The sequence below is a fragment of the Sinocyclocheilus rhinocerous genome, unplaced genomic scaffold, assembly GCF_001515625.1.
Source record: "Sinocyclocheilus rhinocerous isolate Xijiao unplaced genomic scaffold, SAMN03320098_v1.1 scaffold603, whole genome shotgun sequence".
Taxonomy (NCBI): domain Eukaryota; kingdom Metazoa; phylum Chordata; class Actinopteri; order Cypriniformes; family Cyprinidae; genus Sinocyclocheilus; species Sinocyclocheilus rhinocerous.
In genome coordinates, this window is record NW_015656630.1 from 839898 (window position 1) to 865494 (window position 25597).

At 38.7% G+C, this 25597-nt stretch overlaps 1 protein-coding gene across 3 annotated transcripts in view; it reads left to right on the forward strand.

The window, feature by feature from the left end:
- Positions 1–25597, forward strand: part of tiam1a (TIAM Rac1 associated GEF 1a) — a 63757-nt gene that overhangs the window by 27947 nt on the left and 10213 nt on the right. For 2 of the 3 annotated variants that reach the window (XM_016528397.1, XM_016528396.1), the window contains exons 2-15: positions 4983–5075; positions 6256–7198; positions 7922–8402; positions 8981–9153; positions 9705–9929; positions 11047–11232; positions 13128–13274; positions 13443–13517; positions 15243–15413; positions 16016–16120; positions 16820–16901; positions 16988–17074; positions 20137–20349; positions 21459–21586. In XM_016528397.1, coding sequence (XP_016383883.1) covers positions 6266–7198; positions 7922–8402; positions 8981–9153; positions 9705–9929; positions 11047–11232; positions 13128–13274; positions 13443–13517; positions 15243–15413; positions 16016–16120; positions 16820–16901; positions 16988–17074; positions 20137–20349; positions 21459–21586 — 3006 coding nt within the window. In that variant the 5' untranslated portion in view covers positions 4983–5075; positions 6256–6265. The remainder of the gene's footprint in view (positions 1–4982; positions 5076–6255; positions 7199–7921; positions 8403–8980; positions 9154–9704; positions 9930–11046; positions 11233–13127; positions 13275–13442; positions 13518–15242; positions 15414–16015; positions 16121–16819; positions 16902–16987; positions 17075–20136; positions 20350–21458; positions 21587–25597) is intronic. The other variant, XM_016528398.1, reaches the window with a different exon arrangement.

The window sequence follows — 25597 nt, forward strand, 5'->3', positions numbered from 1 at the left end:
GTATTGATTCTACTCACGATTCCATAACAACATTTACACAGAAACTGTGACCACAATATTCAGCAGAAACCTCTGCGGATTTCTGTAGAATTCAAATATCAAATAACTGGTCATGATTTTCTCATAATCACATGCTGTTGGTATAGCTGTCAGTTAGAGTTGGGTGAGTATATATAAGATAGGGTCAGTAAAATTTTTAAATGTTTTTGAAAGAAGTTTCTTCTGCTCAACAAGGCTGAAATTATTTGATCAAAAACACCATAAATAATGTAAATAAAAAAAGTAATAAATAAAAGTAATTATTTTAATTTTTTATGTGATTACTCCAGTCTTCAGTGTCACATGATCCTTCAGAAAGCATTCTAATATGCTGATTTAATGATCAAGAAACATTTCTTATTATTATCAATGTTGAAAACAGTTGTGCTGCTTAATATTTTTGTGGAAACAATTGTATATATTTTTTTCAAAACTCTTTGATGAATATAAACTTAAAAAACAACAGCATTTATTTGAAAAATAAATCTCTTGTAATAATATAAATATATTTACTGTCACTGTAGATCAATTTAATGCGTCCTTGCTGAATAAATGTATTAAAAAAAAACCTTATTGACCCCATACTTATACCATATGCATCAATATGCATTAAAAAAAAAAAGATTCGAAAGAACTGATTTGCAGAAATGAATCAAACTTTCACAAAAATATTGGAATATTTGCTACTTTGGTTGCTACTTAGATGGTCCTTAGAAAACAAATGGCCAAATAGCATGTAGCATATTATAGCATATTATAATTGTTACAATATTCACAAAATCGGTTCATTTTATATCATCGAATCAAAATGAAATAGAATATATTGTAAACATATGATACTATATGGGCCAGCACTAGTATCTATGGGGTAATCAGTCAGCAGCGACAGACAAAGACAGTGTGGGCAGTGATTATTCTTGTGTCTTTGTCTGCGCTCTCTCAATTATACTAACAAGAGTAGATTGTGCACATGCAAAATGACAGATTCCATCTGAGGGAACAATGGAGTATTTCTAATCCAGTCTCTCCTGTGCTAACTCGCTCTCCTTCTGTCTGTCTGGGTGTGCAGTTAAAAGCCCCGTAGTCTTCCTCAACTCAGTGCAGCAGTGCTGGGCTTTGGGGAGATTTTAAACCTTGCTCTTTGCCCCAGGCCTTAAAGACAAGCAGCAGAAAGAAAAAGACTGATTTGGACTAATGGGAGCAGGTTTAGGAAACGAGAATAATGCGTTTGTGTTTGCTTCCCCCTCACTTACAGCAGTCATCACTCATTGCTTTTCTTTGTCTAGTGAGCATCTTTTCTTCCATCAGAAATGTCTAATAAGAGCCCCCCAGTGCTTTTTTATATTTATATTATAATATCTGACTGAATTAAGTTTGCTGACTTGTCAGAGTTTATTTGAGGCTGCAATTTTGCCGTAGTTGTTCTCAAGCTGGCCTGTCTGTGCTTTAATAATTTATAATGTGATAAATGGAGACATTTCAGATGATTATACTTCAGTAATCGTATATTTTGTGACTCGTCGCTCCACTTTTGAATTTTGTTTCAAAGAGTGTTATTCGTTTCACACCCACTTATACCTTCCTACCATCTGTTCACTCAGTTTTGAGAGCTAGAGGAAGCTTACTGTGCGCTACTATAAACTGTTTTATTAGCTGCCATATTCCTCATAAAGGTTGGGATTGTTTTGTGTCACCTGTAGGGCTGTATTAGCTGTGTGAAGTAGCTGGAGAAAGCTAAAGACTACCTAAAGAAAGTAAAGCTGTGATAACATGCTTTTTTAACAGTCGACTCGTGCTGGTGATCTATTCTACAGCCTCTCTTTCTCCTCAAACAAAAGAGTATCTGAGGGAGGGAGCGGGACATTCGGTAGAGTCAGTCTGTTTCATTATTCCATTACAATGCACACCCTCCTCACGGTGTGTGTGTGTGTGCATGTGCTTTAATAACACAGCTCAGGCTAGCACATCCTTCACAGTGAGGGAAGTGAAGTGGAGGAGGTGTCCTCCTAAGTGCCTGTGATTAAAGTTTCACAGTGAGACACTGCAAAACCCAGCAGGCCATTCCACCACCACACACCCTTCCTCCATCCTCTCCACCTGCCTTCGCCCTGCAGGAGACGTCCGGCTCCGAGACAACAAAACATCTAGCGCATTCACAAACAACAACAATACATACGAGCATCTTTTCTCACGTTTTTGAGTTTTACGTAGTAATCATCACATTCTGTTTGTGCTAGCATAGGGTCTATTGTCGTCACGCTGAGATTTATCACACATTATTACCGCTGAATCCCAGCATCACGTAGGTGAGGAGTAGGAGGGAGGGAGAGAGAGTGGGCAGCAGGTCACTCGGTTCATTCGCTGACTCACGTTTGCCGCTCTGCTCATCGGGATCACGGTTTCTCTCATCGATTTTCACTAACCTTTTGGTTATGACTGCACTGACATTTTAACTGTAGATCCCTGCTGAGATATTCCATCTGGAGTATGTTTTCGAAGCCGAAGATTTGATATTTAATGCAATCAGATCATATGGTAATAGATCTGTGTTTGATTAGCGCACATATGCTTATATACCATCACAGCCCACATTAAAAAGGGGAAACAGACAGTGGAAAGGCAAGTTGGCGGCCATCATGAGCAGCTATTTCCATTTAAATACAGCTTTGATTTTCCAGAATGATTGAAATCAACAAAAAATGCATGAAAGGTTGTATTTACAAGTTGGTGGCACATGAACGCCACCACGATGTCATAATTACAAATTTTCTTTGAGCCCGAGTTTCCAAATTGGGGGCTTTTCAGTGAGAAAATATAGCAGACACAATAGATGCAGCATCTAAAACTAGCTAAGTTGGATGTACAAATAACGACAGAATACATAACAGTTGTTTACAGCACCTTCATAAATGGAATAAAAACTGGTGCTGCAAAACGATTAATCGCGATTAATTGCATTCAAAATAAAAGTTTGTTTACATACTATATGTGTGTGTGTGTACTGTGTATATTTATTATGTATATATAAATACACACACATACATGTGTATATTAAGGAAAACTATGTTAGATTTATATATAAAATATTTATATTTATATATAATATAAATTATATACAAGTATAAATATACAGTATACATACAAATATTTAAAAAATATATATACATATGTGTGTATTTATATATACATACTAAATATACACAGTACACACACATATAGTAGTATGTAAGCATAAACTTTTATTTGAATGCGATTAATCGTTTTGCAGCCCTAATAAAAACATCAAAAAAGCAAAAACATGCCCAATTCACACAATTTATTTATCATTCTATTTAAGTAGAGTAAAAAAAAAAAAACTTGCTCTACATCACCATCTTGCTCTGGCCAAAGTGATTTAAACACTCCTGACCTCATAATCACAGCTTCTCAACTCATAAATACAAACTTCCCATAAGGATTTGATTGCACCATGTGCTTACATTTCATAAAATGTGACCAAAAAAAGATGTCAAATTGGTCTTCTTTAGCTTAAATGTGGTTAAAAGACTGTATACTGTCATGCTACGAAAAAGGGAACATTAAACAGTTTATAACAAAGCAGATATTGTGCAAGAAAGCATTTTTTGTAATATAGATATTTTAAATAAGGCTGACAGGATAGCAGATTTACGTAATACATGCAACTCTAAGAATAGCAGGAAATGGGAACTCAAAGCTATTGCAAAACCCATTAACTTTCCTTCACTACTGAAGATGTTTTTTTCCACTGCAAAGTTTCACATCTCACTTGAATCGCTGATATAAAAGCTTAAATATCATGTGGAGGACAAATCTAATGGTATAGCATGAAGGAGGGGGCATGGATCAGGAGGAAGAGCATATAGGCCATAGCTGCGAAAACAAGTGAACTACAGTGAAAAATGGTGTCAACTCTAGTTTATGTAACTCTACAGCAAGGTTAAGTAGACTGCAGTGCAGTACTGAGTTTTTCTACCGCTACTCTCATGTATACCAACAAACATACACACAACAGCCAGCTGTCATCTGAGGATAGAGATCGTCAGATGGGTCTCCATCTTTCACTTTATTGGCCTTAAGGTCTTGTTGACCCTTACTGCTGAAGCTGGATGTGATCCAGAGACATACACACTGACCCCAACAAACACATGCACACATGCTTCTGTTACACACACGGTTTGAATCACAAACCCTCTGGCAGTGAGTAAAAACTAGGTTTGTGTGGTTTTTATGCATGTAAACGTTGTCGGCACAATGCTAGAGTATCGCCAATGTGGTCCTAGTCAAAAGAGCCCACCTCACGTTTCTAGATATGGCTTGAATATGTCCTTCTATACAGGTTTGAATGGATCCAATGTGTTGTAATGACTGGAAATTCTGTCTCTTCTTTTTCATTATTCTTTTCCTCTATTTCTATCTCTATCTCCTGCTTAGTGGAACAGTGTCATTCTGAGGCTAATCCGTAAAGTGTGCTTCGAGTGTGTAGTCTGAACCATCTTCTCATATTTATACCTGCTGCAGTATGGAGATGAGGCTTTCTCTCTGCTCTTCTCTCTGGATTAGAAGAAATTAGGTCAGATTGGCATTGAAGAACATATAAATGGGTTCAGCTTTAAGAATTCTGCTGGGTAGCCATAATTACTGTATTGTTGGCTTCTTAAGGAACTGAGACGAATCTCAGAAACTTCTTCCTCTTGTTCAGCAGGGAGGGTGTGAGAAGTATTGTTGTATAAGTGTGCATGTTTTTGTAACCGCACCTTGGAACAGGTGAGCTGTCATGTTCTCATATGTGTCTTGTAATCCACCCTTTGCATACTTAGAAGCCCAAAACCTTATTTATGAACCGCTATCCAAACTATCCTTGTGTCTAGACTTAATCTTTCACTGTTCCTTTGTTTAAAATGTGTGTTATGTTTCTTTTCCAGGGAAAACTGCCTTAGGGCTGATCAAGACCATGAGGTCAATAAATAGGAACATGGCTGTCTGGAAATGCATCTGATCCACTGGTTCTGCCTCAGGTACTACTGCCGATCTTGTATACATGATGTCATGTACTAACACAATAGAATCATGGTTTTGAGGCAGCTCAAAACCTAGTGAGCTACCTCGCTGCCAACTGCAGCAATTGAGTTCATTAGCATGTTGCTAAGTTAACAATATGATATTCTAAAAAGCACTTATAAATATTGGACAAAAAAATGCAATTTAATTACTACTTTCAGTAACATAATTTGGATAAAACATAATTGAATCAAGCATTTAAGGTTATTTATAATCAGTATTTCTCTCACCTAGCCTAGAATCTGGAATTCAGTTTTCCCCAAGCTCATTACAATGGGAATTAGAATGAGAACATCATGGGATTGGCTGTTATTGCTTGTGCAAACTAGGTGTTATGAGCAATTACGAAGCAGGATGATTAACTTACCTTCTGGGACAGCCTTCATGTCGGGAGTGTGCCTACGATGCCTTAAAATGCTGCTTTTATAAGTTTTGGAACAGAGCAAATATCTCTCATGACTATTTTTTTTTTTCATGCCAAGGTGATTTCATAAAAATTATTCTATAAACTGTACACAATGGATTTCTATAATGATTTCCTGTTTCTTTCTCAGGACTAATTTGCCTGAATTTTGCCCTAATTGAACCGTTCCAACAATTTCAAGAGGTTATAGCTGAGATACACAATGTTGAACTCTCTAATGGAGGTCATTGTAAAAATCCTCTGATGTTCCCACCACAGGTGGTTGAGAGGTTTCACATCTCACTCCTTCGCTCACTCTCTCGCTTTGTGTCTTTGTGTGCGTCAGAGATATTTCTGGCATTAGGCTCTGGTCACATGCTATTCAGCTCACACTTTTAGAGATGGTGAGACTGAATTTCTCTTCTGTAGGTAGATCATCTTTTATTCTGTTGCTTTGTCTTTCTGCACTGTAAAAACATTTACCCCTTTATATGGACTTAGCAGGTATGTTGCTTTGGAGCTGCAATGAGTCTTTTATTGTCTCTAAAGTAAAAAGCATCTCTGGAATAATGTGGTGTTTGCTGGTCTGTCAGGTTTGAGAGCCCCGAAAACGTGCAAATCTATCTTTTAAATGTCACACAGGCATGTACAGACATCTTGCTAGTGATTGGTAGGTCTTCATCTGTATAGGCAGTGACATGTCCTATATCTAACCCATGTTGTGTCTTCCACAGACGTTAAACAATGGGAAACATAGAGAGCCAAAATGGAGACCACGCCTACTACGGTGAAGGGCAGAGCCACCTCTCACGAAAGCACATGACCCGATCACTTCGCATCTCTAACAAGCAGTCTCGACGATCACGTCATGCCTCATCTAGCAAGGCTGAACACCGCAACTCTGAGACCAGCACAAAATCCAGCAGCACCCCTTCCATCCCACAATCCCTGAGTGAAAATGGCCTGGAACCCTTCAATGAGAAGAATGCTTTGGAGGGCTATGGAGGCACCATTTGGGTGGACCGGATGGCCATTAACTTGCGGCCGATGTCCTTCCACGACAACATGGGGGATCCCACCACCACGCCAGGCTCTGAAGATGGAGTGGAGTTGGACACAGTGGTGGCAGACAATTGTGATTATGAAGGACTTTTCACAGGTGAGGACACGTATCTTCAGAGGACCAGAGACGGTCCTCGGGAAGGTGGCAGCTTTAAGAAGAAGCGCTCCAAATCTGCTGACATGTGGAGAGAGGATTCCATGGAGTTTTCCTTGTCGGATCTAAGCCAAGAGCATCTGACAAGCACAGAGGAGATTATAGGGACAAATGAGGACAAAGACAAAAGCTTCACCAACTGTGGAGGACGCCGTCGCACCTCCAGCCCGCGGACACTCGAGACTCACTCAGGAGAGAGAGCCAACTCTTTAGATGAACTTTGCACACAGAGGCTACCTCCTCTTCGTGGCTCCCACCATCTCTATAATGGTCACAATCCCGAGAGGACGGAGGGGGGTGTAATGAACGGTGAGATCTTGTCTCCTGCGGAGGAGGAAGGGAACGGATATGGAGCATACACTCTTCCTTGTCGTCGTTCTCACTGCCTGTCGGAAGGACTGTCCAATCACCAGACTACCATCTGCTCACGTATGCAGGGACGGCGGGCACAAACAACACATGTGAGTCATGCCTCTGACTCATGGTTTTTCCATGTTTTTGACCACTTTGCCTACTTCCGAGCTTCTCAACTTCTCTACTGTCGTCCATTTATCATAGAACCTAGTTGGTAGTTTAAAGTAGTTGACCCAAGAAATGGATAAAGAGCAATAACCTTATGGGATTCTCTAAGGAAACTCTTTTAATTTCAAATCTCCTCTACTTTTAGCTCTAATAAAATGTGAAAGATAAAACCCTCTAGGGTCTTTAAAACCAAATTCAGATAGCTTTTAACTTTCGTGCTTCCGACTTTGAAAGGTCTCAGAGGACAATTCAAATGTTCCCTGAGTCATGTTCATGCCTTTGACAGCTACTTTGGACACCTGCTCAGTGTTTTTTGAAACATGATATTTTGCATGATCTACCTGCGAGGAACTTCAGTGTTTCTGTGTTGGCAAAGAGAAGCTGCACTTTCTTGACTTCCTCTTTCTGTTCCTCTTTCATGCACAGGTAAACAAGTTGAGAACAAGTACAGATTAGTTTCTTTCTTTGTATCTGTCAAAAGCGGAAAGGAAAAGAGCCATTTAGCAGCTCAATGGAAGTTAGTTTCCATTACATTTTTATGAAATGTCAAACTATTGTTTAGGGTGAAATTCTGAAAAGGAATTCTTGTTTGGAGGATGTAGCTGTAACTGTAGAGGGAGTGACATCTTTTATCTCCAGTAACCTATTCTGTTTGCATGAAGGATATCACGGCCGGTGAGGAGAGCGAGTATGGAGACAGCGGTATTGACGGTGGCGCAGCTGAAGTCGAGCATTCCTCACGCCGTTGCAAGGCCATGTCTGCGTCCTTCTCCGTCTACTCTACTGCTAGCGGAAGCATCTTCGCGGGAAGCGACAGCGGCAGTAGCAGCGGAGGTGGAGGAGACCGTGAACGTCAACCGGGTGGAGATCAAGGCGTATACGAAAACTTCCGTCAGGAGCTGGACTTGAACTCCCGACAGATGTGGGATTGCCTCGAAGAGGCAGGTTCGGCTGCTAGCGATGAGAGGAGCAGTGGAACGCTAAGCTCCATTTACCCCTCAGACATTCTACTTAGCACGGTGCAGGGCACTGTGCGGAAGGCCGGCCTGCTGGCTGTGAAGAACTTCCTGGGGCACAAAAAGAATAAGAGGGTGGAGCCAGCAGCAAAAAGGAAATGGAAACAGTACTGGGTATCACTCAAAGGTGAGACTGAAGCTATGTTTGGAATAGCATATTGCTACTCTTACTATTTCTGCTCTATCTATAAAGTCTTGTCTGTTACTCAGAAAAAAGGTGGATATAATGAGTATAATGTGCATCGTTTACCTGGATGGCCTCTTACATTTGATCAAATGGGCAGTAAACAGCAAAGCACACTTCACTGGGTATTCCGTCCCACAATGCAATGCATTTTACATTTTGCAACTCCTTGAACCCGCAGCAGTTACAAAATATCATGCACCTGCTATTTCACATCAGGGTAATCACACCAAACCCTATTAAATTTATTTTCAAATTCTGAGCTTTTGATTCAGACGGTTTGATGTTTGTAATCTTGCCATGACTATTCAATCACAATCTAATTTCATGCTCTAGGCCATTTCTTGCAGCAATTGTTCATGTAAAAAGAACACAAAATAGCATCTGAGACATTACAGGTTATCAAAAATTTGTCATCAAACTTTCATATATTTATTGGTGTAGATTAATCAAATCCTGAAACTTGTTTTACATTTACAGTTCCATATTTTCTGATCTTCCTTTTCACTTTATCCTCCCAGGATGCACTCTGTTTTTTTACGAAACAGATGGACGTTCAGGGATCGACCACAACAGCATCCACAAACATGCAGTCTGGGTGGAGAACAGCATTGTTCAGGCTGTCCCAGAACATCCCAAGAAAGACTTTGTGTTTTGTCTGAGCAATGCACTGGGAGATGCCTTCCTCTTCCAGGTAAGACAATCTGAATCTCGAAAGATTAATATTAAAGTGATTCCAGTTACTCCTATGAACTTGAATTCTTCGGGGTAGCATTTGAAGCCATTGGTGATGTTTTTGTCCATACATTTATGACAACCTGAAAACAGTTGATATAGAATTGTCCCACAACAATGCTCATGGTCCACTGTATCATTCAAAACTGCTGAACAGTGTTTCTGAATTTCTGTGTGTCTCAGTGACATTTTATTCTGTGACAGCTGACAACATCCTGCTTACCAGGTGACATTCTTAAAGGTTAACACGTCAGGCCCGACAGTCAAATCTACGTGATTATCGTTTGGTAGTATATTATTTTTTTTCAGTGCTGAAAGAATCTCTGTGTTGCTATGTCGATTAAATTATATTATATTAATAGTGATGTTTAACCATATATATATATATATATATATATATGGAGTACCAATTTTTAGATACTGTGCCTTCAGGTTTTGCTCATTGTGGACAAACTGCCATTGGGCATTCTATAGTGATAAGAAGTAATGTTCTGTTTCACTTCTTCTTAGACATCAGGTCAAACAGAGCTGGAAAACTGGATAACCGCCATCCACTCAGCCTGCGCCGCAGCCGTCGCCCGTCAGCACCACCGCGAGGACACCGTACGATTGCTGCGCTCTGAGATCAAGAAGCTTGAACAAAAGATCGACATGGATGAGAAAATGAAGAAGATGGGCGAAATGCAGCTCTCTGCCGTCACTGATGGGAAGAAGAGGAAGACTATTCTAGAGCAGGTATGAACTAGTGCTGTGTTCAAAATATCGATACGACGATGTATCGTCACAGAGATTTGACGATACGAGTATCGATACAGCTGGCCCTGTATCGATATTGTGGCACGTGTACAGCAGTGGACCGCGCTTAATTTGTTTAAAAGCATCTTCGGAAGCGGAGCTGCGCGGAAAGTTACAAAAAATGTCATACACACGCCACGCGAAACGACGTCGCGCGCACTCAAATCAAACTTCCGCCAACACCGCGGTGACGTCATATTTGTATGGAAGGCGGACGGGGCCAAATATCTTTAAACGGAACGCGTGAAATGTGACCGTGTCAACACGCACAATTTGCCCGCATTAACGCGGCAATTTTGAACGCGTTTCTTTTGTACGTGTAGACACGCACGTTTTGAACATGCTGCATATGCATGTCTGATTTTCTGATGATTTTAAATTGTGCTCATTACTGGAGAGTCAGTGGCGTCTAGAATTATGTTACTGGTACTGGTGAGACTTGTTTGCCGCTGGTTGGACAAACAGATATTTCCACCCAAAATCATGCCATTGGTTAAGCCATTTAATACAAAAAATAAATAAATAAAGCAAGCTTCGCCTTAGGACTTTTAACTTATTAAACTTCACCTATAAACACTGATGAAATTGTCATTCAATCATTTTTTAGTTTGTTTACTAGGACACGTCAATTATACAGTTAATTGACTCACAGATTTGGTGTTTCTGACATGTCTGATGCTACTGTATATTTTTGCTGTGTCTGTTTAATCTCTAACTGACATGTGATTTGATTGATATTACATAAAAGCTGAGTGTAAATATGTGTCTGTTCACTTATTGTGTATGTGATGTACTCGTCTGTTTGTGCGGAGGTGGGCTTACTCCTCCATGGTCTCTGAATAGACTCAGGTCATGCTGGCTTGGAGGAGGCCTGCTGACTAATGATTTATCCCAGCGTTCTCCTCCAGTAAGCAAAACTGTATTAAAAACACTGCCCACACTCTGATAGTCAGCAGCTTAGGGGCCCTCATCAATGTGCGAACACAGAAAACAATAAGTGCAGAGCATGTTGAAATACTGACAAAGCAGAAGATTTTAAATCTTTCTTTTTGTTCAGATATTCCTCTGGGAGCAGAATTTGGAGCAGTTTCATATGGACTTGTTCCGGTATCGCTGTTACCTGTCCAGCCTGCAGGGCGGCGAGCTTCCAAATCCAAAACGCCTACTCGCCGTTGCTTCCCGCCCCACCAAACTGTCCATGGGTCGTCTTGGCATTTTTTCAGTATCATCCTTCCATGCCCTGGTATGAAATACACACATACATACAAACCTCCACACTCTCAAAACACTCAATATCATTGCATTATTCCCTATTTCTCTCTGTTTCGCACTTACTCATTTCATTCACACTCTCAAGTATGTTTAGTTAATATCCACTTCATTTTAATCCACTCCACGAGAACCGGGTGAGCTCTGAGCTGCCTGCCAGCCTGTTCTTGGCCTGAGTCCTATCAGAAACTGCATAACAAAACATGTTGTCACCATCGTGTTTTTGTCATTCCTGTGGTTCAGCAAGAACGTACAGAATGGCGTAATATGCAGCCGGAGGACCGCAACTGTCACCTCAGAAGAGTCACAGTGAGGCGTGGAAATAAAACTCCCATTTAATTGCGTAACTCATTGAGTTCCAAAAACCAAACCAAGATTGACGGAAAATCAATGACGTTTTTAGTAATGAAAAAGGGAGCGTTTTTCGTCAATGGCACTCAAGCAGTAGATCAATAACTGTCTTTGTGAAACTTCCTTTTAGCTATTTTGCCACTTAGTTTGTGTTTTTAAAAGCATTGTCGCTAACCACTACCTTAAACCTTAAATGTCTTTATAAATGTTCTTTTCTCATTTTTTCTGCCTTCTTAAATATAAAACAAGCCACAGAGTTTTGTCTTGTACTGCAGATGTCCCCTAAACTGCTAAGGTTTTATGTGTATGCAAACTCCTACATGTGGTCTGATTACTGAGGATATCCTTTATGAATTCTGTGGCACTAACGTTTATTATCCCAGAAATGTGAATGTGGTTTCATGTTGGGGTGTGTGAACAGAACATCTTCACACCATGGCAGTTGATGTGTACTGCTTCTGAAATTAGTCATGGTGTCAGAATTTTTCCCATCACTGATCTTTATTTGAAGCATAAAGGCAAAGAGATGTTTTTCCCCCTCTCTTTCCTGATCTTTTCTCACAGTGTCACTGAGGCCATTTGTAATCAATAAAAGCTAAAACCTCTAGGCAGAATAAAGGTCTGTTCACAACAAGAACAATAACTATAATTATATTAGCGTCCACACCACTGCGAGCTGCAGTTATGAAAAAACATTGATGGAAAAAAAAAACATTCTGAGAGTGATTCCAACGATGTTGTTCTTCTGTGTTGTTATCATTATAGTTGTGGATATATTCTCATAGAATTAGAACAATTATTAAAACGTTATGTTAGTGCTGTCAAACGATTAATCATGATTAATCGCATCCAAAATAAAAGTTTTTGTTTACATAGTATATGTGTGTAATGTTGTATATTTATTATGTATGTATAAATACACACCCTTGCATGTATATATTTAAGAAAAATTTTATGTTTATATATTAAATATATTTATATATAATATAAATGTAAATACATGTAAATATTTTCAAAATATATACTGTATGTGTGTATTTATATATGCATAATAAATATACACAGTACACACAGATATATTATGTAAATAAAAACATTTATTTTGAATGCAATTAATTGTTTGACAGCACTTCTTTATAGCTATCCTTAGTGTGAATGGCCCTTAGGAGTTATTTATTTAAATAAATCTATGTTTTGTGTGTCACTTAAATGTTTAATATTAATGTTTATTGTACAATCATGGGATTGGTGAAATATTTAAAGGGACTGTTCATTCAAAAATGACAATTATTGTCATTTACTCACTCTCATGTTGCTCCAAAGCCAGACAAATCCAAAAGGAGATGTTTTGAACAATGTTCATGCTGCACTTTTCCCATTTTCATTTTTGGTTGAGCTATTCCTTTAAAGATTTCCTCCATAGTGGCAAATGCTAAATGGTTTAAAATTATCATCACATGTGCTTGAAACTCTCTTAGATGTTTATTGACTTTCTGTATGCGGGTTTGTGTTGGACAGGTGGCAGCGAGGACGGATGGGGGAATGCAGAGACGTACCCAGGCCCTGTCTCGTTCCTCCAGTAAACGAAAGAGCCGGTTCTCCTCTCTATGGGGTCTGGACACTACCTCCAAAAAGAAAACCAAAGGCAGACCCAGCATCAACCAGGTTCACATCTGCTAGACATCTGCTAGACATTACATACATGTGTTCAATAGAACAAATCACTGTTTATTTTTCATGCAATTAGCAATAGTTATTTTTTATGTGCTATAAGTGCATTAAAATACCATCATTTATGGTGGGTTCCAACTGAAGGTTTTGATTTAACCTCAGGTGTTCGTAGACGGTGAAGAGTCGGTTAAGAGGAATCTCGAGCACATGTTTGAGGACACTGGAAAGGAGATGCTGGTGAGGAGGACACTAACACTTCCCAACATGCTTTGCATAATTAAAACTGTCAAATAGAATGCTCTCAGAGGCAGATCGCATAAGAACTGAGATGTAAGGGCTGTATGGAGCTCCCAAAGGGAGCTGGAAAGAGCTAGAGAGAGTTAAGACACCCAAGCTGGGCTGTAGGGCCTCGGGGAGAAGCGGCGGGAGGCCTGGGCTCCTCTCCCACCCGGCACGTCCATTAACAGCCAGGAGAGGAAGCAGATGGCGGGTGTTTTGGGAGGGGAGCGTATGCGCATGTGAGTGACAGAATGTTGGAGTGTTTCATGTATTGTCTGCATGTATTTGCCAGTATGTGAGTGTGTTTAAGTCCCTCTGACCCATTTCCCGCTCTCCTTCACCATGTGTGGGCTTGCTGTCTCTCCATGATGGGGGACCACCATCGCAGCTACTCTGCGGGCAGATTGTTGAGGGGAAGGGGAGGGTGCTAGGCTGTCACCCGATAGTGTGGTATAAGCTATCTGAGCCAGGCAGCATGCCGTCACTGACAGCAGGCCAGACCTGCTGACAGACCCAAGAGCCCTCGAAAGACCCACAATAAACATCCCAGCCGGTACACGTCAGCTCATCGATCACCCGCCAGACGTCTAAAAGCGCCGTTTGTCAGACAGAGGCGCTGAGTATTGTGTGGGGCTTGCACATTGCTGTGCTTGGATGCCAAGTTAATTAGTCTCAGATTAGATATCATCACACTGTCTGCTGCATCGATCCAGACAGCTCTGCTTAAGTGTGATAAGGCAGATTTGTGCAAATATAACCGGAAAACTGACACCTTTGTAAATCTGCATTCAGTGGTTTGTGTGAAATCTTCTTGTATTCACTTTTCTCACACATTTTAGGTTTAGGCAACATGAAATTGACCCTATTTACTTTCTTGATGCACATTACTGGTTTGATTGTGCATGCTTCATTAGTAGAGATAAGAGAAAAAAAAACAGTCTTCTTTGATTTTCCTGGCTATTTGACTTTTTGTTAATGTTAACCAATCAATCCAAGAAATTTCTGATGGATGAAATTAAGTTCCTTTCTGTATTTTTAAGATTGCACAATATATCAGCAGTCATGTCATTATCTCATATCAGAGTAAAATAAGCCATAAAATTATAAAATATTAGTATAAAATTTTGTAATACCATTCCAGATGGTTGAAATCAAATTCAATCCTACAGCCTGTTAAGTAAAATACAACTGTAAAATATAAATAAAAATATAAAATATTATTCTAGGTGATTGAATTCAACTTCCATCCTACATTTTTAGGGTTACATAATACATCAGCAGTCATTTTGGTGTCAGTCCAATAGGTAAAACAGGCCATAAAATAGTAAAATATAAATATTAAAATGTAAAATATAATTTCAGATAGTTGAAATCATCCATCCTACATTTTTATGTGTGTGCGATATATCAGCAGTCATATCGGTATCGGTCTGATATGTAAAAAAAGGCCATTAAATATGATATATATATATATATATATATATATATATATTAGATACATACTGATATCTAATACTGGTTTTTATATTTATTTAAAACTAAAGATTTGTATATCAGTACATCACAATTTTTTTGCTCAGAAATACATCCCATTATGTATAGTAAGTTAAATGCATTGCGATGCATGTTATGCTGACATTAAGCACCTTCCTAAATAGTTTGTTTCTTTATTCCTTTTAACAGAAGGACCAAGAGGGTTTGGTGAAAAGTCTCACCCAACACAAGACAGACAGTGAAGTGTGGGTACCTGACTATCTCACGCCGTCTTGGGTCTCTTTACCTGATGATCGGCCTGTGTTGGCTATCATACAGCCAGGGGAGACTGCCATGGAGGCCCTGGAGGCACTGTGCAGGGTAAATATCATGTATACAAAACTATTCAAATCAAATACATTTCATTGTGACTATTTAAATCCAGTCAAACTGAAGTTCAGGTAACTAGATTCAGTGTCCTGTTTATTCCTCATATTGTCCATTTAATGTCACATCAAACCACATTGTTGTGACAAGATTAGCTCATAATTTCACTTCAAATTAATATTTTATGATGTTTTTTTTCTTTTAAGTTGGATAATGTGTACAGTCAGCCATTCAAAAATACAGAGTATATATTTGTTTAGTGCTAAATATAATATAATATAATGTAATTTCTGTATTTTTCTGTATATAATATATTTTATATATCTTTTAGCAGAGAAAGCATCTATAAACACAATGCATCATTTTGTTAATATTATACTTTATTTGTTAACGTTTATTTCAAGTAACTAAAATATTTTTAAGGTTTAATTTTAGTTAACTATAATAATCCTGAGCAATTATATACAATTTCCTTTTTTTTTTTTTTTTTTTTTTTTTTTTTTTTTTTTTTTTTTTTTTTTTTTTTTTTTTTTTTTTTTTTTTTTTTTTTTTTTTTTTTTTTTTTTTTTTTTTTTTTTTTTTTTTTTTTTTTACAGGCTTACAGACTGGAACTTTCCAAGCACTATATACGGCTGAAGTTCCTCGTTGACAATCAAGTGCAATTGTACGTCCCCAAGCCTGAGGAGGACCTCTGTGACCTGGTAAGTCCAACAAAAAAGGCCTGTCAGCTGCAACACGTGTCCTGGACAGCTAAGAGCGTTTAGCGGTCACAGACGCAGCGTGGGGTGAATTTATTAGACTGTGACGGGCTCTGCAATGCGCCGCCGATAGTATAAAAGTTTTGAGTTCTGACTGCGATGTAGGTTAAAGCGAGTCTAAACTCTCAGACCGTATTGAGGAGAGGCTGCTGCATATGTTATGAATTATGTAGAAGATGCATGTACTGCATAATGCACTCTGAATAGTTCTTCTGTCCCCTTAGCTGTGTGTGTGTGTGTGTGTGTGTGTATTTGTGGAGTCTGGGGAAAAACACCTCTGCAACGACTGTGCAACCTCAAAAGCTAATTTACTTTGCTGTTTTTTTTCATGGTCGTTCTTCTAAGATGACAGAGAGTCTTTGTGTTTTCCATGTCTCCTCTCATCTTTTCTCTTTCTCTCTGTAGAGACTTGACTTTCTCTAACTTTTACTCTCCCTTAAATGATCAAAGCCCCAGTTTTGTCTCAAGCTCTCTTGAGAATGAGCTGATTTTTATTTAACGTATATATCAACGCCATAAATTTCAGCCGACTAAGACATTTTCCATGATGTATGTGAGCTCTTTCTGAAGTCATACTGTAAATGAACTGTACATCCATAGAGTGCAATCAATATGAGCCCCTCTCTCTCTTCCTTTGTTCAGCTCTACAAAGAAATCGAAATTTGTGCCAAGACAACCAAAGTCATCCAGTTTGACAGAGATGAGTCTTGTGCCATAGGCTATGGTAACAATGCTGTTCAGTTTATATCTGATTTATTCCTCTTCTTTGTTTCTTTTTTAGTTATTTATGTCTCTTTCTCTCTTCTCCAGGTTTTTCAGTGGTGGTAGTAGAGGAGGATGGAGGTCAGCAGCTTCATATCACTGATGTGAAAGCTGGAGGTCTGGCATTTGCCAAAGGTGTGTGACGGAACTCAGCAGATAGCAGTTCTTCATTACAGTTCAGTTATATACAGTGTTGGGGAAGATACTTTGAAACTGTAGCTTGTCATAATTTAAAGCCACACAATTTCAAGTCAAGTTACTTTAGAAAAAATCCTATATACACACGCACACACAAATATACACATACACAGTAGTGCACAAAACAGCAAAATCTCCACAACACAACAGAAATAAGCTGCAACACAATGAAAACAAACTCGCAACACAAAAAGAAGTGGCAACAGAATGAAATTAGCACAACACTATGGAAACAAGCCACAACACAATAAAATTAGCACTACACAACAGAAACAAGTCGCAACACAACGGAAACATGTTACAACACAATGGAAACAAGTTGCAACACAACGAAATTAGCACAACACAACGGAAACAAGCCACAACACAATCAAAACAAGCTGCAACACAACAGAAAAAAGCTCCAACACAAGTCGCAACACAACGAAATTAGCACAACACAACGTAATAAGCACAACACAGCAAAATTAGCACAACGTAACAAATTATTAGCACAACACAATGGAAACAAGCCGTAACTCAACAAAATTATCACTACACAAAAGAAACAAGCCACACCACAATGGAAGCAAGTCACAACATGCAATGACCAAAACATGTCAAATCACAGTTTCACATGGGTCTGTGAAAACACTGTATACATGGTTGTCAAGTTTTCACAGACTTTTTTGTAGTTTTGTCATTTTTGTAGTTTACACAGAGACGATAACAGTAAAAAGTTTGCATTTTCAGGCCCCCAAAACGCTGTTGTCATGTAAATGAACAGCCAAAACGCATAAAAACGTTTCCGTTTTTAGTTGAAAACAACGTTGTGTAAATGATTACTTTACTGCCTCTATTTGGCAGCACTTCCAGGTCCAAATCAAAACCTTATGCCTCACCTGTAGTAGTCTATAAAAACCGCTGAGAAATTAGCAGGGTAATATGCAGGAGTCTGAACTGCGAGGACTGACCCAAATCTCCACCGGACTGGAGGAAAATCATTTCAAAAAGCCCACACATGAGCACAGGCTTACCAAGAGGAGCAAATTAAAACCATTACGCGCTGCCAGTGATATCTGTGCCAAGCAAGTGCATTAATTAAGAGCAGTCTTCAGAACGGTTTCAGATACTCTCTGTTCCAGTAAGTCCAGTTATTGAGTGTCAGAGTATTTTAATTAGCGGCGCTCACTAAAATAAGCATCGCTATTATTATTATTGGTCATACTAAGGGTCAGGGATTTGTGCTAAACCCCAAAGTATTAAACTTGAATGTGACTGAAAGTAAAGTACACAATCTCCTTGGACTTTCCTTGCTGCAAAAACCCATTTAAATCAGACTAATACAGGTCTTAGCTGGTTTAAGATGGTCTTCCAGCCTGACCAAACTGACTAGGGCTGCGTTTCCCAAAAGCATCGTAACCCTAAGTTGATCGTAGCTCCATTGGTGGCAATGGGTCTACGATGTACTTAGCTTACGATGCTTTTGGGAAACGTAGCCCAGGCTGGTTTAAGACATTTTTAGCAGGGTTTTGTTTCAATTTCGTTAGTAATTCTACCCAGAAGGCTTTGCAAAAGTGGAAGTGTACAAGAAAAGGCTTGTCTGGATGAATAGAAAGGCAGATGGATACAAACCCAAGTGGACAGTTCCGTAAGCAATTTTTTTTTTGGCCGGAGAAGAATGTGCCCCAACAAAGCATTGGCTCATTAAGACCATGTGCTGTCCAACGCACAGCACTGGGGGTGCTTGTTGATGACATCACCCCAACATTCATCATCACTCTATTGCCAGGGGCAGAGCAGAGCCATCCAATAAAAAAGCTTTATTACAGCTGACATTTCACTTCATGTAAAACTGGGTCACACTTCAGGCAGTGTGTGCATGCATGCATGTGTGTAAACCCATACAGCAGTGGTTCTCAAACCTCTCCATGAAGTACCCCCAGCACTGCACATTTTGTATGTCTCCCTATATCTGACTTCAGGTCTTGCAGTCTCCACTAATGAGCTGATGAGTTGAATCAGGTGTGATAGATGAGGGAGACATACAAAATGTGCAGGGCTGGGGGTACTCCATGTTTGAGAACCGCTGCCATACAGCATTCATAAAAGCTCAGGAACAGAGGGAAAAATTCAGTTCCTGCAGGAACATGGGCATCAATAATCAATTAAACTGGCAGTCCCGCCTAATGAGTGTTAACTGAGCTATTGGAGTTTAATTGAGCAGCTGATGTGTTGGTAATTGATAATTTAGAGCGAGGGAGTCAGGTGGTTGGGGGAGGAGCAGATGAGCTTCTTTGTTCTTATCCTGTATGTACAACAAATCTTCTTTAAAATATTTGAATAGTAAGGAAATAATCATTTCTTAATGTGGTTGTATAAATAATTAACTTTATGCATTAATAATTAACCTCTGACAACATAAAGTGTTGTACTTCTGCAAGAAAACAAATGTTACGATTCTTTTCCTAAAATCGCAACAAAAAAATCAGGGAGACGCCGCAACCAACCACTGTTTAACAAAACAAATTTATTTAGCTATAAAGAAAAAAAAAACATGTAATGTAATCAGTGTAGGTGATAGTCAGTATATCGGCAAGTGCTTGTAAGTAGTACCAATAACAACAGTCCAAACAAACACCAATAGCAAAACTCAACACCCAAACGTCCGATCTAGGGAGAGATTAATCAAAACGGGAACTCCTCCGGTGCGGCGGCGACCTCCCGTAACCTCCATATCCCATGAGCGCTCCGGTAGACTCTTGCACAGACGCCTACAACAAGCAATAGTTCCCCAGCCATTGTTCCATAGAGTCCATTTTTAAAGTGTGATGATTTAGCCCAGGTGCAAATCCACGTCAGCCAATCACCTGGAACTCAAGAACAAATCACAGAGTGACTCGGAGATGTGACACAAGGTTTTTAAATGTTTTAAGAGAAACTTATGAACTTTTATCTGTTAACTGTGTGTGTGAGTGATGTAATTACATTTTGGAGTTACAAACTTGACTTGATTTCAGGTCTGCGAGCAGGTGATGAGATTCTAAACCTGAACAGTAAGCCGGCGAGTGTGTTGGAGCTGGCTGACATGCAGGCTGCGTTTTCTTTGCCCTCTCTCACCCTGACTGTCAGCACGCTGCCCGCTACCGATCCGCACCAGCTGTGCCAGATGCCTCCCCGCCGATCGGACGGGGCGCAGGACCTCTGCACTGACATCTTCTCCCAAAGTCAGGGTAAACTTCATCACTGCAGTCTCTTTTTTTCCATATATTTGTGTATTGTATTGTCATTATCAGTTTTATTTGGCATTGCTACTAGAAGAGAGATTGCTCCACCTTTTAAATAGTTTTGTTTCAACGTTTGAGATTCAGAAATCATAAAAATCAGTACTAGAAGTTGACTATACATCAACATACAGTACTACTAGAAATACTCTCAAGAGTTTGGGGTTGATAAGATTATTTTAATGTTTTTGAAAGAAGTCTTATGCTCATCAATATTGGATTGATAATTAAAAATGCAATAAAAACAGTATTTTGGAATATTATTGCAATTTAAAGTAATTGATTTCTATTTTAATATATATTTTAACATGAAATTTATTCCTGTCATGGCAAAGATGAATTTTCAGCGTTACTCCAGTATTCAGTGCAGTGTTATTTTTGTATAATTGACTTGCTATTATAGTTTTTTGGTAATATTTTGAATACTATATATATATATATATATATATTTCCTGTTTTCATTTTTATTTTTTTAGTATCTTGATAATTTTTATTTTGTTTTAGTTCATGTAGCTTTAGTTATAGTGTTTTTTTGTTTGTTAATGTTTATTTAATTTCATTTGATTTCATTATTTTCAATAAAGATTTTTATGGTTTTTCTCAGTTAATGATAATATCCTTGCTTCAGTGTCACGTGATCCTTTAGAAATCATTCTAATAAGCTGATTTGTTGCTCAAAACATCTCTTATCTTGAAAACCATTGTGCTGCTTAATATTTTTTGTAGAAAGTGTGATACATTTTTTCAGGAATCTTTGATCGATAGAAGGTTTGAAAGAAGAGAATTTATTTAAAACCGAAATCATTTGTAATATTACAAATGTTTTTACTGTCAGTTTTGATCAATTAAATGCATCCTTGCTGAATAAAATTATTTTTATTGTTAAAAAATATATACATTTATGTTTATTATAAATATTTTTAGATTAATTATTAAAAAAAGTTCAGGAGTGCCAGGAGACTATGTAATATCAGTACTTACCCTGTGACAGCTTGTGTCTTGTACAGTACAGTCCTGTAGCTCATCCCGTCCCTGTCTGTCTCCATTGCTCCCTCTAGAGGACATCCTGGATGAAGGTCTTGGCCTGGTGCTGCACAGCCCTGATGACACGGGCAACGTCAGGGTAAACCTAATGGCTGAGAGCCCTGCTGACAGCCTGGAGGATGAAACGGACTCGGCACACAAGGTTAGAGACCACCTGCTATGAAGATTCATCAAAAAAATCTCTGCTTGAACAGTTTGTCTGGCTGAGTTTTAGTAGAATGAGCTTCTGGTTTTGATTCACAGAGCTTGGCATCCTAGTTTATTTTGTAGCTGGGCCTTTTTAGTGGTGTTTTGTGGCCTCTGCTTCTGTTTGGCGTGGGTAAATATAGACTCTTTATTTTCTGATATTGAAGGGTGTCGTGGGGTCAGAGGCGGACTGAAATCAGATGGCTGGTTAAGGGCTTTGTGTCATGTGATCTAAGTGACCTTTGATTTTAAGGCTGTGTTCAGAGACGGCAGCAGATGGGAAGACAGGTTGTCTTGCCTTGCGGTTCTTCACACGTACACACACTCATACTATCACACAGAGTGGAAGTGATGACATAGTCTGCTTAATGAAGGTCAAGATCAGCGATGAACCACTTACACAAGGAAGGATGAAACCTGTCAACACACACTCATGCAAGTACTTAAGGATCCAAATGTTTCCAAATGATCCCCACTAGTGAATGTGCTCCTAACCACCTTATTTTACAACATGGAAGTGAGCTATTTTCTGTGCATGCTCGAGAATTGATTCATTGCTGCTATTGATAAATGACTAGGACAACCGCAAAGTGCAGTAAACGGTAAAACTATTTGAGCTACACATCAGTGTGTTTATAATTACAATAAAAAATTAAGATTTATATGATCCCAAATACCAGTTCATCAATATCAAGCAGCATAACGAACTGCTTTTGTACACTTAAAATGCCTTGCACATTCAAGTTACAAATGGCTGCACCCACTTTTACATTAAATAAGATTTTTGTAGTTTTTTTTTGTTAACTTTTTAGTTTAATATTTAATCAGCGGAACAAATTGAGTGAAAAGAACTGAAATATTTGCATTAATGTCAGCAGCACTCCAGAAGGTTTAAAACTTGTTTGTGATTCAGTATGATTTGAAAACGACCCAAAGGGCATCTTGTACTTCCGTAGACAAGTATCTGACCGTTTGTACAGTCATTTGATCAATTTCACAAATTTTCTTGATAAGTGATCTAGAAATAATTCATAATCTTGAATATTTTCAAATTATTTTGCACTATTTTAATCGCGTTTCTTTGCATTTTTTCCCCAAAATCTTCAAAGTATTTCCAGGTTTAAATTGTATTTTTGAATTCCAGGTTTTCAATGTGGTCTCAAACGTTTGGACTCGTACTAAAAACACACACTATGCAACTTCCACTCCACACTGCAGTTTTTTTTTCTCAGTGTAAATGTTATAAAGTTATTCTCAGGATTGATTTGTCTCTTTCATGACTTCTTTTCCCTTCTATAGCCTGTGTTTGCTCTCTGTAGAACTGTTTACTGACCTAATGTCTGGCCTCCTTTTTTTGCCCTCTTTTGTTTGTCTTTGTATGTTGTCTCTTTCTTTCTGCGCCCTTGTCTGTCTGTCACACCGACATTGCCAGCCGGCCACAGTCTCTCTGGCCTGTTCTCCAGCACACCATCTGTTGCAGAAACACATTTAGCCCTAATAATTCACCCACAAAACACCACATTCTGTCAGAGGTTGTGTGTTTGTCTTATCCCGTTCCCCTCTGTCCCGTCCATGTGTCATATTGCTGAATCAGTTGGTAGGATGTTAATATTGTGCTGGTAGGTGACACTGACATGTGAAGTCACATAACCCCCCAAATATATATGCTCTTTTTGGACACTGTCAAACCATTTAGACACAGAGATACACACTTTCTCTCGTCTTTTAAAATTCGGTATTTTAGTTCTTTAAAGCATACCTAAAAGCTTTCTCTTGTACTGTGCTGTCTATTGTTCTTTCAGAAATGTATATTTGTATGTGGTTTTGACACAATGACAGGCAGAGAGGAGCTGATTCAGCTGGGCATAATTTATGAGATTAATTTTCTCTCATTCTCTCTTCCCGTATTAATCACACGGCTGGTTATCGTTATTATCTCACGTCACTTATGTTTTCTTTTCTTGCTTTGAGATGAGGGAGAAAGAGAGAGGGGGACATCTTCTTTAATTAGCTCTGCATTCTAATTGCTGATTATGCAGATCGATTTGAATCGCTTAACGCTGATAAATTATGGAGAAACCCGCCGGAGGAAACAGACAACCTAGAAGACAAAGGACAGGAGGATTTTATTATTTTTCCAAACTTGATAATGACTGCATGTATCTCGCAGAGGGTGGTGCAACATCCTGCTAAACCCAAAAACTTCTTCCCCTGCCAGTCTCCAGACTTATTTACAATGCGAGTTCAACCATCCGAGCAGTTCTTCCCTCGTCTTATCACTCTGGAGAGAAATGCAAAAGCATGTTCATGGATTTGGGCTGTTAACTGTCTAAATATTGACTTTTCACATCAGCCTGGCTTAGCTGTGTGTGTGTGTGTGTGTGTGTGTGTGGAAAAAGGAAAGGAGAGGAGAGGGAGGTTTGTACTACAGAATTCTTTTAATCGTGATTGGTTTGAGGATGCACGCGATGTGGCGCTTTATGCTTGTTACAACATGCATCCCATGAAATCTCCTGAGAAATTTATGGATTTGCACGTTTTTCCAGTGGTAAATGCTCAGAGGTACTGCAAAGCCAATAAGCTTGTGTCTAAGGTGAGTTTTGAGAGAAAGAGAGAGAACCTGTATAAACGAAGGAGTTTCTCGACTTTTTTGCAAACCAATGCTGTTCTGCCATTTAAGCAGGTCTGTACTTTCATATTTGAGCCCATGAGCTTTAGTAGCATGCATGTTAAGCATGTAAAATATTTACTTTTGAGTTTCAAGGTTAAAATGCAAAGTGTTTAGATAACCATGGATGGAATTCAAGACCGTTTTGAAAGTGAAAGCTCCTTTAAGAAATTGGGCCCTGTTTAATGTGTGCAGTTGTGAAGTCAGTTTGAGAGCCTGATAAGGGAATTTCATTGCTTTCCAAGGAAGGAAACATTCTTCTTCCTGTCTTCTGTGAGTCTATGCATTGATAAGATGAGTTTAAAAGCCATTAAAGACTCCTGTCAAGTGTGTGACTGTGGGTCTGACAACATTTTCTGTGTTTTTGCTTAAAGATAGATATTAGCTACTCTAATAGAGCAACAAGCAGGTTGGGGACTCATGACCAAAAATATTGGCTGAATGGGTTAAGGTATGATTGTAGTTTATCCTTTTTATTATTTTTTTTTTATTTAATGATTGATTGATATTTATTTATTAAATATTTATCCTGAAGACTTTTTTTTTTTGCAGTTCACTGTTTTGAAACTTTGAGCCATTTTCATAAATATAAGCCATTTCATAGGGACATGGAAACATGAGCGCTTGAGTGAGCAGTGTTGACTAAAATGATTAAAAATAGTTTGTTTATTCAAAATAAAGCAGAAATTAAATATCAAATGAAAAACTAAGATTTAAGATTTAATCCAAAATTAAAATAAGTAAACAAAAAAAATATTGCCTTTAGAAACTAATTGAATCATAATCGAATTACTAAGAGAAAAGGGGAGTAATTTAGGATGTTGCAAGCCAGCCTCAAACCTGGATCACCTGTATGAGTACTTCAGCCTATCAGAAACCTGTGCACTAATAGCTGCACTGAAGCTCTGACAAGACCATCTTTGTCTAAGTTCATTATTTTCCACACTTTCTTCATAACAAAGACAAACATTGTGCCACACCTGTCGTCTTTGTTCTCGGCATGCTGACGTTTTCACCTGAGAGCTGTGCTTTTCCCAGCTGTGGTATAATGTGATGCTTGTGGCTGTCCCAGTGTCCCCCTCCCCTTCTGTCCTCCTCATTTCTCAGCAGAATTATAAATCCACGTTTCTGCAATTAAACTTGCTAGAACACTTGTCCCAGAGAATTCTATTGTAAGTGTATTAAAGGGTTAGTTTACCCAATAACGAAAATTCTGTCATTAATTACTCATGTCGTTACAAACCCGTAAGACCTTCATTCATCTTCGGAGCACAGATATTTTTGATGAAATCCAAGAGC